The 17,450-nt window shown below is 41.0% G+C and overlaps 1 protein-coding gene across 1 annotated transcript in view; it reads right to left on the reverse strand.

Annotated features, from left to right (window-relative positions):
- Nucleotides 1–507: 507 nt before the first annotated feature.
- FAT1 (FAT atypical cadherin 1) overlaps nucleotides 508–17,450 on the reverse strand; it is a 119,760-nt gene continuing 102,817 nt past the window's right edge. The window contains exons 17-27 of the mRNA XM_082680545.1: nucleotides 16,850–16,993; nucleotides 16,122–16,319; nucleotides 14,782–15,583; nucleotides 14,506–14,637; nucleotides 12,968–13,125; nucleotides 11,874–12,336; nucleotides 11,032–11,185; nucleotides 10,789–10,899; nucleotides 8,695–9,326; nucleotides 7,853–7,990; nucleotides 508–1,912 (exon numbers count right to left, since the gene is read on the reverse strand). Coding sequence (XP_082536671.1) covers nucleotides 1,284–1,912; nucleotides 7,853–7,990; nucleotides 8,695–9,326; nucleotides 10,789–10,899; nucleotides 11,032–11,185; nucleotides 11,874–12,336; nucleotides 12,968–13,125; nucleotides 14,506–14,637; nucleotides 14,782–15,583; nucleotides 16,122–16,319; nucleotides 16,850–16,993 — 3,561 coding nt within the window. The 3' untranslated portion in view covers nucleotides 508–1,283. The remainder of the gene's footprint in view (nucleotides 1,913–7,852; nucleotides 7,991–8,694; nucleotides 9,327–10,788; nucleotides 10,900–11,031; nucleotides 11,186–11,873; nucleotides 12,337–12,967; nucleotides 13,126–14,505; nucleotides 14,638–14,781; nucleotides 15,584–16,121; nucleotides 16,320–16,849; nucleotides 16,994–17,450) is intronic.

Raw genomic sequence — 17,450 nt, forward strand, 5'->3', positions numbered from 1 at the left:
ACTATAAATACACATGGAAGATGGCTTCTGAGTTTCACGTTAAATCCTATAGAAGTATGATGTGTTCTTTGACAACAGAAAGATAAAATACTTCATAAAATGCTTTGTTTTTGATATAAATCATAGGATAAAACCATAGATGCGTTTCAATTATGGCCAAGAAATAGCAATAAAATAAAAAATGCATAAGAGAAGTTTTCTTGACGTTTTAGTTAGAAAATACTTATTACATAAGAGTGCCGTTTGCCTCTATACCTATAGTTTTGAGCAGTAGCACGTAGCTATATACTGCCACCTAGTGGCAACATCTGTAAGTACAGTCTGGTTTTGGCAACTGCAAAGAAACTCTTCGTATTTAAGCCAAAAAAAGCTATATCCATCCTTCTATCCATGCGTCCGTCCAGCCCTTCTTTCTCAATTCATTAACTGAATCCTGAACAGGAGTATAAATACGGAGGAATAACAGGCAGTAAAGCTAAAGTATTTTATTAATAATTTATTGTCAGTAAGAAAGACTGGCTAATGGTAGTTTTCAGTAAAAACCTTTACAAGACCATTGCATCACAAATATACAGACACTATAAAAACTGTGTCATGGTGGTTTTGGTTCTAAACAGTCTGCAGAAGGTCCCCATTACACTTTCCAATAATGAAAAATCTTTATAATTCTAAAATACAGCAACCCATTTAAGACATGTCCATGTATGGGATCTGTCCTCATCCTATGTACAGATAGAAATGAATGACTATACTGAAATGTATTAACGAAACGTCATACTTCAGTTGAAAAGGATACAGAGTGAAACCCTGGTTATATTAAAAAATCAGGGTGCTAGGTAATGACGCTAACACCACCAAAATTCGGTCAAAAACAAATGCACAAAGTATCTTGAAATTCTAGTTAAAACTAAAAAAAATCAAATCTGTACATAAAATTTACAAAAAAAGACAGGAAAATTAAAATAATCAAATCTATATAAATACATGAATCATGCTAACAAGATAGTAGGACTGATTTTCATTTTATTATTTTAACACAGACAAATGTAAATACAAAAAAGATGCTCAGAAATGGCACAGCCGACGTAAACCTCACCCAAAGACAGAAGGTTAGGACGCTGGAAATGGCTAACAGGTCACAAGGTGCGGGATTCAGTGCAGCCATGCCCGTTTCAGCTCACCGAAAAAAGCGCTTAAGCACTGCTGCAAAGATCAATGCAGGAGATCACTGACAGAATCTCTAGGTTCATTATGGTTCAGGCACTTTGCGGGGAGTCTGAGTGTCAGACCTCCGTATGCTGTTGAGAATCGAGTGGAGGGATCGTCACCTCTTCGAAGTGGCCATCATCTCCACTCTCGTAGTCACTCATCATGACCTCAGACTCGACTTCACAGCACGCAGACACGTCAGAGCAGGAAGCTGTGGAGGCGTACATGGACACGGGCATGTTCTCTACAGTGGAGGCTTCAAAGCTCCTTTGATACCCTGGAGGGTAAGGGGCGTAGGGTTCTCTGCGAGCACTGTTCTCACCAGGGCCTGCTTTCTGAGGTTCAGACATATCGGTAGGATAGAAATTGGGCAGATACTGATTCAAGTTGAACCTCTGCCGGCTTCTCGATGAAGAGCCCAGGCTCCCTGCAGCGGGCATGTCTCTGGGAGGGTGTATGGATTCAAACTGGTCACTGAATTCTGGAGGTAAGGGTGGCAGCTCGTCAGGCACGGGGAAGTCCTCTGGCGGGGGTGGAAAGTCACTCTCAATGTCGTAGCCTCCAGGGTAATAGTCTGTATCGATGGCGTTTGGATCTGCTGAGTACAGGGGCGTCTGCTCATCAATCACCTCATAATTGGGGAACTCTTGTATATCTGGCAGAGGAACACTTGGCATCCAATCTGATGTATCCCAGTGATACCCTTGGTAGAAAAGAAAACAGACTTCAACGTGTTTTCCTCCCAAGAGTGCGTACCACGGAAAAAGGGCTCAGTGTATGCAACACACACAGGTGCAAAGGCATTCCCACGCACAGAGGATCAACATTCTGGAAACCCTTGGTCTCTGCTTTGAAGACGTCCTCCCATCCCGAACCACTTTTGAGAACCTCTATGAATTAGGCTCTGGCTCCTAAAATGTGGACTTACAGTTTTATGTAAGCACCTAACACTCAAGTGTTAGGTGCTTACATAAAGAAATGGAAGTTTTAACAGGAGCAGTATGCTAGCATCTAGATACATGCACTTTTCTTCAAATGATTCCAATCATCCTTTCAGCTTTCCTCTTGTAATTTAGAACCCACTGCTCTTTAGAAAGAAGAGTATTAGTTCAGTCTTAGGACATTGGTAAAGAAATTTTGTCCTTTCAGAAAGAAGTCTCTATTTAGTAAAATATTAAATGTCACTTGATCTGCACTACTTGTCGTGAAAAAAAACAAAACAGTAATTAATGTGAGTCTTTAAATAAAAGCGATCTTTAGCATGCTAAAATTTAAAAAATAAATTTCCTTTATAACATTACAAGTTTAATACTAAAAATTGTACTACTTTTCATTAGCCCTAAGAAAAACAATGAACTGTATTAATACAGTGACATATCAAAGCATGCCTCCAAATCAAAAATGCAATTAAACATTGAAAACTGTAACGCAATCTTTGATAAACTACAATTTTTGTTACTTTAGAAAGGACTAAGGATCATTTTCAACTATATATTATAAAAGTATAATTATTTAAAAAAACCCTCCCCCCACCCCGGGATTTTTGAAACCCTTTGGCAGACGGGCGAAGGTGAGGCAGTTGCGTTTAGAATGCAGGGCACGAACAACTATGCACTAGTTACTGCGCAAACACATGAAGCAAGTCAGCACTGGGTCGAACCTCCGCCAATTTGTTTTAGTGAATTATCAGTGAACAACTGGCATGCATAAGTCACCTCTTGATTTGCTGAGGTCAGGAGCAGCAAAAGACTCTTTTGGTTGCAGAGCAGAGAGAAAAGAAAACATTTGTAATTAAAAGAGAAGGACGGCTGAAAAGGCAATAAAGATAAGTACATAACACAATATAAACTGTTTATAAAGGCCCAGCCAGCCATGTACTATGCCTCTAAGCCATTATCTATGAAAATTCCAAATGGTGAGAAATTTGTGTAGCACAAGTAAAATGGGACGTGGGAGTGCAGGGAAAAGATGAGTGATGATGAAGTAGGGACTGTGCCTGGAAACTCAGGATTTTACTTTCTTTCCCTTGTTTCTGGCAAGCTAATCCTGAAAACACAAAATTTTGTTAGGAGTAACTGAAAGTCTATAGGCTCTAATAAAATGTAAACTGGTACGGAATTTAAATGACACCCTCATGTTACTGAGAAATATTATGAAAGGCTCGGTCACATCAGGTCCCTTAGGTGATAACCCAAATACAAAAGCCACAGTGACACAAGAGGCACATACTTTCCAGCACAGCAAGGCCTGCACATGGCCATTAAATTCAGAGAAACCATGAATGCACTTAGACACTTATGAACAGCCAAGAGAAAATCTCTCCAAACCTTGCCCAGTTTGAATACGATTTTATACCTACGTTGTCCACCTTTCCTTGGAGACACCATTAGCTGCCTGTAGCCCAGAGCCCACCCATCCACTTGCGCTTTCAGGGTCCTCGTTTTGCATGTGGAACTCCAGCATGGAGCAGAGACAGTCAGTGTGAATCACATGACCCTGGGCAGGTTGCTTACCCTGGCTAAGCTTAAGGCTCTTATCTTTGAAATGGGGGTGGAAATCCCTTAGTTATTTGGAGGATTAAATCAGATAATGTAGGTCAAGCACTAACTGTTGGCGACCATCATGATTCTTATTATTGTGGAAGTAAGAACCATGGTGATTAGTGACTTTCTCAACAAGGCCAATGCCTTCTGTGCATTCAATGATGTTCTTGAAAATCCTTGTGATAAAATAATTTGGAACAAAGAAGATTTGATGGTTCTCTTCTAGGAATTTAAATCAAAAACTGTGGTGATTCTAAAACATGAATAAGCCAGTATTTAGCTAACTGTATCTATAGAATTATTCTAAAAAGCCTGCTAAAAATGTGGTAGTTTCTTTTTAAAAAGAGGATTGACAATTTTTGTTACTAAATAGGCACTCAATAATTCTTAAATTTAAACTAGCTTTCAATTTTAAACTCAATTAATATTTAATATGCCGAAAATATTTTTCAATGAAAGAGACTGCAATGAAAGAACCACTCAAATTTTGCTTCTTTAAACTCTGTCAGTATTTAAAATATTAGAATTTCATCACGGGAAAACTAAAATTCAGTCGACAAAATATAGATCACCTTCTGACTCACTAAGCAAAGACATGGTACTTCTTAGGAAAGTAAGTGTAAGGCTCATTGGTAACTGTAATTAGTAAACACGGAAACCTCACCCCTGCCCCATCCCATCAAACTTGGCCTGAAACCATCCTTCTCGCACCTAAATCTTGGTGACACATATGTCCTAGCAAAAAGGATCCCCTAAGCTTTATGTACTCTTGGTGGTCTACGCCAGTAGTTCTGAAAGTGCGATCCTTAGACCAGTAACACCAGAATTAACTGGGGGCTGGTTGGGAATGCAAATTCTCAGGGCCCCATCCAGACCTCCTCAATCCTTGAAACCTTGGTGCTGGGGCCTAACAATTAGGGTGTTCACAAGCTCTACGGTCATCTGACTTACAGTTTGAAAGTGCCTGTGCAGTCTGCATGTGATTACTTCAATTTCAGTGTATAATAAAGGGCTAATTTAATTTAAGGCAGGTATTTCCTATAATTTTGACCAGATATACCTTCCTATTCAATGATTTCCACTCAACCAAATATAAAAATATACCTTATCATGTTCTATAATTTTCCTTGACCATACCTCAGGGAAAATCCAAAAAGGAAGAGTCAGTTACAGTTAATTATAAAAGCTGTGTGTTATTTAGTTTTACTCCTATTCATATGAAGATAATTTTTTATATTAAAATTTTTTTAGATAGAATTACTTCTAACTTCTTACTATTGTGCCATGTAAAGGCAGCTGTCAAGACCCTATAGGTGACTTCTGGCATCTGTGTAAATTCACTGTGAACGGCAAAAAGTAACAAAGACTACAGACACACATATATAACAATATTTTGCAATGTATCTGGATTATTAATGTACACGCCTGCACAAAATAAAAGTATTCAGCCTCCTCAGAACCATAACATAAGGACTTTGTACAACACTACAGTAGGCAAAAGCACACAACTCCAGGGACAGTCACTGTGAACACAAACACAGAGCACAGGCATGACTATACCTTCTTTAGTCACCGTGTCAACTACAGCATTGACATGGTGTATTACAGTCACTATGGAAGCTTGTAAAAAGGTACAAAAGGAGTAAATTAGGAAAATCTTCAGTTAGTCAGGAGACAGTGCATTAAACAGCATTTCTTTGTATTATGTAACTTCTACCTCATAGTTTTAAAAATGTGACTACTTTAACATAGCTATGTAATTATGCATGACCCTTGCACTCTCTTCCTTATATGTCTCAGAGATTTTTCTAATCAAGCTATATATTTGTATTATTAATCAAAGGAACAGAGTAACCACATGATACTGTAATTTAGGAAAAAAATTTTTAGCCATAAATTTGTGTCACAATGACAATTATGAATCAAGTCATGACAAAACAATCCTTATTTTAACATCCCATGGGCAAAAGATTTCATATTCAACGAGTCAAATACTTGCTAAGCCAATTTTCTGGGACCATTTAATAAACTCATTCTTCCCAGGAAAAAAAATTAAGAGCTATATAATAAGGTAAACTATGCAACATAAAAATAAAAATGGCTTTGTCGCTGTTCTGTGTACTCCCACCCCAATTTTCTTGTCTTTCTGCAGATGAGTTAACAGCTGGTGAGCTAACATCCAGCAGAGAAATGTAGACTGTCTGCCTGGCTGTTTCCTGTGTAAATTCCCTTTCATTTGTTTTCCCTTTCATTTGTTTTAAAGCATCTATGCCAAAATAAATAAGTATGCATGTAATAGGCAGAAGGATGGCCCTCAAAGATGTACACAACCTAATCCTGGTAACCTGTGAATATGTTACTATCCTCGGCAAAAGGGACTTTGCTAATATGATTAGGTTAAAGGTCCTGAGATGAAGGGATTTTCCGCTATTATCTGTGCAGGCCCAATGTAATCACAAGGGTTCTTAAACGGGGAGCAACTTTCCCAGCCTTGGCTGGAGGGAGCTGTGACTGGAGCAGAACGGCCAGGAGGTGCACTGTTGCTGTCTTTGAGGGATGGAAGAGTAAGCCATGAGCCAAGGAGCGGGGCAGCCTCTAGAAGCTGGAAAAGGTACAGGAAAGGGATTCTCCCCTGGAGTCTCCAGAAACAACCTTACTGACATCTTAAATTTAGCCTCCTGAGACAAGCATCAAATTTCTAAACTACAGAACTGTCACAAATTTATCTTGTCTCAAGCCACTATGTAATCTATTATAACAGCCTTAGAAAACTAAAAAATATAATTTAAATACTCTCTTAATACAGACTTTATGACTGATAATGATTAAAATTATGATAAAGATTAAAATACAGACACTCCTGGAAAATGTATTTTTTCTCACATTGTATTATCTGGCAATTAATTTTCTTAACTAATTTGACCATAGCTTATTAAAGCTATTTAAGAGTATTACGAATGATGTTTCAGTGAAAAAAACTAGGAAAAGAAAGAAAATGCTGACAAAATTCTGAGGTTTACGAAGAGCATTTAAGGACAAAGATATAAATTATTACATAAATCAGCAACTCTAATGTTTTAGAATTAAACCTACTGAAAGAAAGAATTCTACTTTGTTGTTGGTTTAATAAGCAGTTATGTCCATATACTTCATCACTAGATAATAAACACAGGTGTACCTTGATATCATACAAAACATGCTTAAAGTGATTCAGGAATGAATGGCACGTACTTATGGCCATCCTTAGTTTAGAAAGGTCTCTTCAGTGTATTATGGGCTATTTACTCTGGATTCACAAACAATTCAGTTTACACATGGCATTTTTATGCAAAAAAATTACTAATTCTGACATTCAAAAATTTCCATTAAGAACTTACTTTTCTGTATTTCTGAATATTGACAGTTTTCTCTACTGGTATGTGCTAATATGGTAAAGCTGGTTATCAATGCGGTTTACCCTCAGATAAACAAAACTGGCATCAATGATCCCACCGTCAAACCTTCTTCATTAGAAATATAATCAAACTTACTAGCAATCTCTTAAAGTGTGCTCTCAGTCAGTATGCTCTGATCCAAATGGGAGCTGAGGCCGCAGGGGAGTTGGGGGAAGAGACAAATAAAACCTTGTAATACCACAGGTGCCGCTGAGGTTGCATGTTTCAGACTATGGCTTCTCCTCTTAGGGCTGTGAGGGTGTAAGTGTGTGTGCGTGGGGTATGCTCAAGGAAGTTGTTACAAGGGTTTTTTAAAAATCCACGTAACTTCTATAATATTCACTGTTGTGGAAAAAAGGTCAAAGTGAAATTAACCAATCAGACAGACATTACCTTTCAATTAATTATATTTTCTTCCTTATTACTGACCAGTTGCTACAGTTCCAATACCTAAGCACTAAGAACATTTTAAACATTTTCCCTAGTTGGAAGTTCATGCAAGGCTGTCCAAGGTATTGTCTAACTGTGGTCCGAAGTGAAACGTGAAGACCGTGTGAAACCAAACCAGGGGCACCGGGCGCGTCTACCTGACTGCGCTGCATCACGTGCGCAGGGCTGTGGACAGCCAGCAGGGGACCAGGGCATTTCAGGTGTGCGTTTACTCACCGTTGTCGTCACACGGCTCCGACTGGAAGGAGCTCAGGGACTGCACTTCACACAGGCTCTCCCGGGCACTGTACGGCTGAGAAGGCTTTTCCTCCAGTGGCTTTTTGGAGAGACAAGGATCAAGATCCACTACTTTAGCTAAAAGGAGGAGATGACAGACAAACCAGTTACACTCTATGAAGGCAGAGACTCTGTTTTCTTCCCTGCTGTATCCTGACGCAGGGCAAGCGTGACCCACAGACTGCCTGGCTTTTGCTTAGTGAAAGAACATCAAAAGAAAAAAACCAGAAACACCTGAAAAACAAAACCAAAAACCTACAAATATGGCTTGCAGACTCACACAGAATAGAAATTCGCAATAAACCTGCCTGTGGACACCATTAGACAACCTGGGGAATTAATTTGAAAATGGTACCTATAGCTTTTTTCAAAGCATCAAATATATGTCAGGCCACTTAAATACCGTCACTTTCTCTGGGCACGTTAGGAAAAAAATCCTATTACGCAAATGCCCTCCCAACTGTTTTGTCATAAAAGTCCCTCCACATTATAGTTCAGAACCCACATCAATTACAAAGATAAAATGATCTTTCCAGATTAACTGGAACATGACTGGATTCAATTCCTAAATTAAAATAACATCGCAGCCACAGTGCTCAGCCAGGGCTGGGGCATCAGGAAAAGCTTTCCAGTCGTCCCAGAGCTCTACAGGGTCTGAGCACATTCACCACTCACAAAGACTCCGCAGTTTGATCTGAACCACCAGAAGCTCTGGCAGAACTTGTCACCTCACTGTCCATTGCTCAGTGACATTGTATCAAGATTTAGAAAGTTGTTCTTACTATCATAGTCGAAGTCCCAGTTCGGCTTCTGGATTGAGTCACTGTCAGAAGGGGAGTTTGAAGGAGGCGGCGGAGGCAGGTTTGGGGCCACGCTGCAGACGGCCACGGCCTTCCGGTGTCCGTGCACAGACTCGGGGTTAAAGGTGCTGAATTCGGGGTGCTCGGGTATAGCCGATCCTTCGAAGGAGTTTCGGTCAAGGTTGTTTCTAGAGTCGCTTGGAATGCTTGGAGTGTAGGAGATAGGACGGACAGGCACCTGGGGTGGTACGTCGGAGTACATGTTCTTATTTAGCTTTGAGTCAAAATACGGTCTTTGCAAGAAAGCTGCGCTGGGTCCCAAGTGTTTGTCCTCAGCTTTGGGCTGGTGTTTCTTCTTTCGACTAATCATCTTGCGGCAGAAGATGAACAGCAGCACCAGTAGAAAGATGCCCGTTATGAAAACCACGATGCCGATGCCCTCAGCCAGGCCGATGTCCCAGGGGGTCGACACGTATTGGTTTGGGGTGACGTCCTCACAGTGTCTTCCTCTGTACTCACGGCTGCAGTTACAGTGGTAGGAGCCGTGTGTGTTCTCGCAAAGGGCTCCATTTCGGCAGGGGTTGCCAGCACATTCGTCAATGTCACTCTGACACCTGCCAAGACAGCCCAGATTGAGGAGAGAGGCCTTTGCAACATGAGCCAGAACGTGCCAGGCCTATGACTCTTCGAGACTAACGGCTAAGTCCTCCTGAATAAGATCCACCCAAAAATACACTACTGACAACAATAACTACACAAAAGACCTTCCGTGGAGTAATGAATCATTTGATTCCATACTCTGTACATTCGGGAGATAAACATTATGCCAAGTCAATCTTTAACTGCCAGTTTTCTAAGGATTCAACAGATTACTAAATCAAACTCATAGGCTAAACCTCAGTTTGTCTTGATTTCTGATCCAGAAATTTAGAATGTGCATGATAAATGTACTTCAAGAGACTAGGTTAAATTTCTCAGAAAATGTTCCTGTTTGGAAAAATGACAGTTCCATAAAGCATGTAAAAAGGCTAGAAAACTCTGTCTTCCGTTTTTATATGCTTCTCCCTGTTGAAAATCTCCCTCAGACCCTCACCCTTACGGACTCATCCGCATGCGATCCCCTCACCCCCGCCGCCCAGCCTCCCGCCTTCCCAAATGGGCATATTTTGCACCTGCGCAGATCCACCTGCCACTTGGAACCCTTCCTCCTTTAACAAAATGTATCTGCTTAACATCCCCTACACTCACCTAGCATTACAATTTTGATTACTGAGACATTTTCGTTAAATACATTGAGTATTGTCTAGAATTAAAGTAGACTCACAAATGAAAACCATGTGACTGATGACAAACTTCAAGACCACAATCACTACTAGAGCAAAACCTTATGTGAATCTCTGCAGGCAGGTCGCGCTTCAAGCCTTCTAACAAGACTGATATGACGGTGAAGGCTTTTCTAGATGTACAGCACTAGGCACTTACAAGTAACAAGCACCGAGTAAGACTTCACCTATTTGGTTTAAAAACTAAGGTGAAATGGCATCTGGAACTAAAAGCCACTTCTTTCAAGGTCAACAACAGGCACCTTAGTGCCTCATTTTCTTCACCTGGAAAATAATTATCACCTCTCAGGATTATGGAAGGCTCACAGAAGATACTGAGAGAGTAGAAAAAGATTTTAGATGCTAAATAAATGATGAAAAAATGTCATCACTCTCACAGACAGGTAACAACTCCTTGGGAGTCTGCTTTAAAAAACACAATCTTATTCATTCCTTTAACAGTTACTTCCTGCAAGCACTCATACATTCTTTGTTCATAAATAATGTTTTTAAAGTATACAAGCATTATATATTGAAAGCATATACTATTTCAAGCACTATAATATTACATTCATTTGGCTCAGTATTTTTTTATTTTAAAGAATGAAAAGATAAATTATGCAAGGAGCCATTATGAGCTCGGAATTCCAATCCTGAAGCAACACAGTCCAAATTAATGAAGTTTTGTTGCATCTGCTGATCACTGTGAAACTATAGAGAGGTGCAGATACAAATCTTGAAAGAAGCCAGTTACCTTTCTCCCCTAAAACCCGAGTCACACTGACAGACAGCACCATCCAAACTGTCAAAACATGTTCCACCATTTTTACAGGGTTCATCTTTGCAGTAGGGACTAAGCTGGCACCTAAAGAACAGGGAAAAAATAAACATAAACCGAATACTTAAATGGTAACAAGTGAATGTATTTTACAAACATGATGACATTAGAAACGCTAATGTTAAAATTAACTATGAAAGCTAAGAAAACTCTACATACCTCTGACCGGTATATAATCCTCTACATTGACAAAGGAAGTCTCCATTGTCCACAATGCAGGTGCCACCGTACAGGCAGGGGTTGGAGGAACACGGATTGATGCCCACCTCACAATAGGTCCCTATGTACAAGGCACTGCATTTGCAGTAATAACCTATATCAGCAAAAGGAAACAAAAAGTCCTATCATTCAGTAGCTCAAAAAATAAGTCTCAGTATATTCGTTTTTACTTTTAAGTTTAGGTGAAGATTTAGCTCTCCAAGACCTGTAAAAAACCTAGTAAAATTCCCATTCCCTCGGAGTAAAAAGTTGTCTAGTGCTGGTATCACCAAAACACAAAGAACTGAAGAGAAAACTCATAACCAGCTCTAGTTCACCATAATTTACGAGGGGTCCAAGGCCTTCTGGAAAACCACTTCTACTCCCACCTAGAGCGAGCAAGGCCAGCAGTCCCCTTGCTGGGCCACTGGATAAAAGGAGGCCCCAAGAAGAGCTACGTGGAACCAGTTCTAACCCCCAGGTCAGTGTCCGTGTGGCCGGAGAGGAGTTCAGGGTCAGCTGTGGCTTCCTGTGGCTGCTGGTGCAGAATGAGACGTGTTTGGAAACACGAAGCAGCGCGGCCGCAGCTCAGCGGGAGAGAAACTGTCCCCTCCAGCCGCGGCTGGGATGCATTCAAAATCTCACTCCGCTAGAGCATCATGTATGCTACTCAGATCCCATGCTGGCTGCAGGATCTGACAAAACTGATTGAATAAAAAGAGGAAGAGCAGAAATACAGGGGGAACTTCCCCTCAAGCGCATATGCGTGTAACGTTTAAAGAAGGCTCACGTGTGAAGCTTACCTCCAGTGGGTGAGGGGTGGCAGGCGCCTCCGTTCTGGCATGGGCTGCTCGAGCAGTCTTCCGTAGCTGTTAACAAGCACCCAGGAGACACGTCCACCGATTCTTCAATGTGTGCGTAGCTCCTTGGTTTGTTATTTAAAGGGAGTTCCTGCCCATTCAGATAAATGGAGTCCATACAACCCCTGAAACCACTGCCGATCTGGGGGCTTTTTCCATGCCGTGAGCCCTGCTGACGGATGTGGCCACCAAAAAACACATGGCTATCCAGGTTGAGGGTTTTCAGTGTCCCCGGGGCTGTGCCTGATGCGGTGTGGACTTGGTCTAGAACCAACCTGGCATAGTTTCCATTCACTTCAAGAGACACCGCGTGCCACAGCCCATCGTTGACCTGGATGCTCTGGACAGAGACGATGCCTGGGCCGCTTCCACAGTCGAATTTGTACTGCAGCCTTCCGTTGTGGATCTATGACAGAAACAATCACTGTTCACGTTACTCTCATGGAGTCTTCATGCACAGTCTCAGATCATGTTTGGTGACGGAAGGAAGAAAGTAAGCCCTCGCGTTTAAGTACTACAGAACACACGCTCATTCATCGTACAGATAATAAAAACGGACCTTTCAGGGATATCAAATTTCAACCGCGTATCCTAAAGGCATCGTGTAATAATGAACTGTACCAAACAACAACCAAAAATAGCATCAGGTTTTATCAGAAGTCAAAAATGAATCATGCTAAAAAAAAAAAAGTAGGCAAGCTAATTATCACTTCAAGCATATGTATGACCTTTCTATAAACTCCCTATAATATTACTAAGGTGTAATATCACTTAGAGTTTGAATGTTAACAGTCACAGGTACCTAAAAATGTTTGTAAAAAACAGAAGTAAATGTCTATGTCACCGCAGAGCAAAAAGAGCTTTTCATTCTACAAAACTTATGTGTAAGTATCGATGAACCATTTAAATGAATAACTCAACCATTTCATTTTGCTTATCTTATTCTTTTAAAAAAAATGGACCATCTGAACATAATATGGAATTTATATTTTTAAAGTCTCCCACAATCTGAGGTACAAATATGCAAAAACGCTCACCTCCAAGATGCTGTAGTCAGTCCCGCGAGCGTACATGACAACCGCGTGGGTAGAGTATGTTCGCAGCCTCATGGTCAGTTTCATCTCTAACTTGTTTTCATTTTCCATTAGACGATATTTCACAAAGCTGTTTCCAGTAAATGTTACGGATGAACTCCCTGTGAATCACAAAGAGGAAAAAATAAATCAGAATCAAGTTTAAATATTTTTATAAGTGTGTCCCCACACTCCCGCCCTGACTAATTCAAGTTTTGGATCTATGATTATAACATTATAAAATGCAATTCAATGGGACATGTCTACTTGTTTAATAAACAGCACAGCATAACTGGATTTCTATTTGGAGAGAATAAGTCAGACTACTGTATCACAGAGAAATGAATTCTAAGATAATAAAAGACCTAAATATGAAATGTCCATTATAAAATTATTAGAAAGCAGTTTAGGAAAATACATAGCTTGAAGGTGGTTTGGGAAACCTTCTCAAGCAAGACATAAAACAATTCCCATTCTACAAAAATGATGAAAATAATATCAATCCAGAGATGAAAATTGTTTTGTAAAATTATGCAGAAGTGACAAAATAAAAATTAGACAAATCAAAAGATCAATAACATACAGACAGCGTTTTGCAGATGTTTTCTGATCAAAATACACGAAGAGCTCCAGAGCTCCAGACATTAAAGATAAGAAACAGACAAATAATCCAGATAATCACGCACGTAATAGAACGGGCCAGTCACAGAAGAGGAAGCGCTAACAGGCAATGAACAAATGAAAAGACTGCTTTCACAAGTAGCCAGAGAAATGGCAATTAAAATAATTAGATACCATTTCATGCTTATTAGATGGGGGGATTTGTTTTTTAATTGAAAGCCTTCAATATTAGCAAAAGAACGGGGAATGAGACCTTCACACATGACTGGAAGAAACAGGCACTGGCACAACTTTTGGGAAACTAACATAATGGGTATACCTAAAAATTAAAAGTGTAGTTCACCTTTGACACAGGTAAGTCCCAGTTTTACAATCTACTGTACAGAAATGAAAGCACCAATATGTAAGGATACACGTTTAAGGATTCTTCTTGTAACACAGGAGAACATAAACTGAATCTCTACACGTAAGCACCATGTTGCATAAATGATGGTACAGCCGTGCTACAAAATGCTGTACAACTATTAACAAGCATTAGGACTTGGCAAGATGCTCATCACAGAGGAAAAGAGGACTGTGTTAGATGTAACGACTCCTCAGTTTCTTTAAAAAAAAAAAAGATGTGAAAGGAAAAGGAAAATAAATCTGTACGTATGGGACTGTACGTTCATATGAGCTCTGATGAGAGAGGAAGAGCATCCAACTATGAACTCAGGAGGAGTTCAAGAGGAAGGAAAAGCTACTACTTTATTCGCCTCTATGTCTGACCTGTTATAATAAACATACTTTACAATACTTTTCAACTCCAACAAAGAAGAAAATAAGAAACTCTGAAAGTTACTTTTTTAAATACAAGTACTCTTAATTATTGAACCTCTCACCTGGGCACTGGCCAAACTTGCCACCTGGACAGACGCAGCTGTATGTCTCCTCTCTGGGATCAGTGACACATTCAGATCCTTCAGGGCACGGACTGTCTTCACATCCATGATGGACAAGTGGGCATTTTCCCCCTTTGTTTAAAAAAAAAAAAAAAAAGGGCAGGGGGCAAAGCTAATTAATAGGAATTTCAAGAGAACGATCTTTAACGTATAGCCTTCAAAGGTCGTACATGAAATGACCTGCACTGCCTACTTCCACGTGCGTATGTGTGTTACCTGTGCAGAGACACACAGCTGTCCTACGGTGGCGCGGGGTCACAAAGCTCAGTCTGGCCGTGCTATGCGTTGACATCGCACTTTCATCCACGGACACCTTTTCATCGCAGAATCTCCAGGGGCAATCCAGCCCTGCACAGAGCTTCTGGAACACATCCAATATCCTCACACCACTAATCTCCTCAATATCCGTCACGGAAGAATTAATCTTGTGCAGAAGTTGTTTTGGTGAGACCTGGGCGCTACCTGATCTCTCTACAAAAAGCAAGATGTCCAGGTGCGGATGAGGCTCCGAGGGCTGCAAGCTAACGATCTGAATGTCACTCCTCCTCACACCCAGGATGTTCCGCAAAGCTCGCTGGAAGTTGCGCCAATAGTCCCCAACGAACTCTTCCGGGGTGAGGTTGGCAAAGCGGACGGCCACGGTCTGGTTCAACATCTCCTGCGTCACTTGTCTGATGTGCACCGTGACATCAGCCGCGGTGGTAAATTTCCCATCCGTTACGCTGACGTTGAGGAGGTACTGCCCTACGTCCAGCTTCTTGTGGGCTATCAGCTTGCCCCCCGTGCTGGAGACAGAGAAGAGGCTGCCCATTTGGGGATCGAGGCTGTAGGTTAACGTGTCATACACGTCTTGGTCCGTCGCGTGGATCTTCCCGATGACACCACCTGAGTACTCCTCTCCAAAAGCAGTAATGAAAATCTCTAGCGGCAAAATTGCAGGAGGATAGATGCTCTCTTCAATGACTCTAATGTCAATGTATGTCAAAGATGACAACTGAGGCTTTCCGTTATCTGCCACCTACGAGAAAAGGGAAAAAAAAAAAATCACCTTCATCTATGTCGTCGTTTACAACTTAATAAAAATATATTTACATTGTTCAAGTTCTAAAATATTACCGATTGTTAGATATTAGTTCTCCACATGAGAAGTATTATCAAGGGACAGGATAAATACTTCTTTCTAGCCCTTTCACTAATTTACGTTGAAATTTAGCTCTACCAACGTCTATGACAAAGTAACCAAATGAATAAACAAGCCCCCACGAAGTGCCATGGGATAAAAATGAAATAAAAATTAAATAAATAATTTAAATAAATAAATAAAATAAATAAATAAATAAAATAAATTAGATAAATAAAATAATAAATTAAATAAAATTTATTTAATAAATTAAATAAATAAAATTAAAAAAATAAATAATAAAAATGAAATAAAAATTCTAATTCAGTTTTGTCTTCTCATGCAATGTAAGCTGTTTACACAGGACAAGATAACCACCAAAGCAGCTCTTCTCCATATGAGTCCACAACAAAATCAGAAAGACAGACTTCAATACCTTAATGTGCAGTAAGTAATGATCGTTCACTTTCCTATTTATGGCAGCTGCCGTCAGGAGGGCTCCCTGCTGGTTGACTTCAAATGCCCCCTCCTTGTTTCCACTCACAATGCTGAAGAAGAAGGGAGGGCCATTGTGGGAGGAGTCCCTGTCTGTCACTGCCAGCTGCAGCACGCTGAACCCCACGGGCTTATTTTCCTGCAAGAGTAAGAGAACCACACAACTTTCAACAAAACCCCGTATCATATGCATGTTTTCTATAATATGAAATTTACAGAAAAGAGAGACACTGCCGCTCCATTTGGAAGGAGGAGAGAGGAGGGGTGGTGGTGATGGGAAGGAGGGGGCTGGAGGGGAGGGGGCACGTGAGGAGAAAGGTGTGGGGCGAGTGAGGGAGGGGTGCCGGGAGGGGTGAGGGAGGGGAGGCGTTTGGAGGAGGAGTGGCAGGGAGGAGGGAGGGTAAGGGGCAAGGAGGCAACGCAAGGGCAGAAGGTAAGGTTAACAATCAAGCTAGCGAGAATATCTTAAAAATCAAAGCACAGGAAGAGATGACAGCATCTTGGAAATGCTCATCTTTTAGTATTGGTGGAGACCCCTGTAATGTCACTGTTCCCATTTTTCTCAAAAGTAGTCTTTGGAAAAGGAAGATATTTCAAACGAATCACTGAGGCCAAAAAAGAGCTTATTTCAACAGGGGTGCGTTCAGTGAGGCTTGGGCCCAGGATCACCTGGATGATCAGGCTGTAGTTTCCCCTGGAGAAGACGGGAGCGTTGTCGTTGACATCAGACACGTCTATGTTCACAGTGGTCGTGGTGACTCTGGGTGGACTGCCGTTGTCCGAGGCCTGCACGGTGAGCGTGTAACCCGAAATCTTTTCGGGGAAAAGATAAAGAGAATCATGTCCATTTCCACAAGGCCCAAGCGCAGGGTTCAGCCTGAAGCGTACTTCTGATTACTGGAGGGGCGGATCCGAGGGCCTGCCATTCCCCGTGTCCTGCAGGCGGGCAATTCCCTAGCTTACAAATAACTGATTTGAAAAATGTAATGTATCTGCTCGACAGAAAAAGTTACTAATAGGGATGAGAATCTCCAACGCTTCTCAGAAACGTACTTGTTCCATTAAACTGTTCTAACTTTGAAAACCTGCAGATCTATTAACAGAAATTAAGACAGAAAAGTAATACAAATGATGAGAGAAAACATCACATATGTTGAAGGCTGTTGCTTTACTAGTGGCGGGGAAGGCAACTTTCCCTCCAGCCCCAGTGTGACTCTGAGCCAGAAGCAGGCAGACAGCAAGCTGCCTCCCACCCTCGAGGGCTCACTCG

The sequence above is a fragment of the Grampus griseus genome (assembly GCF_964374135.1).
Source record: "Grampus griseus genome assembly, chromosome: 21".
Taxonomy (NCBI): Eukaryota; Metazoa; Chordata; class Mammalia; order Artiodactyla; family Delphinidae; genus Grampus; species Grampus griseus.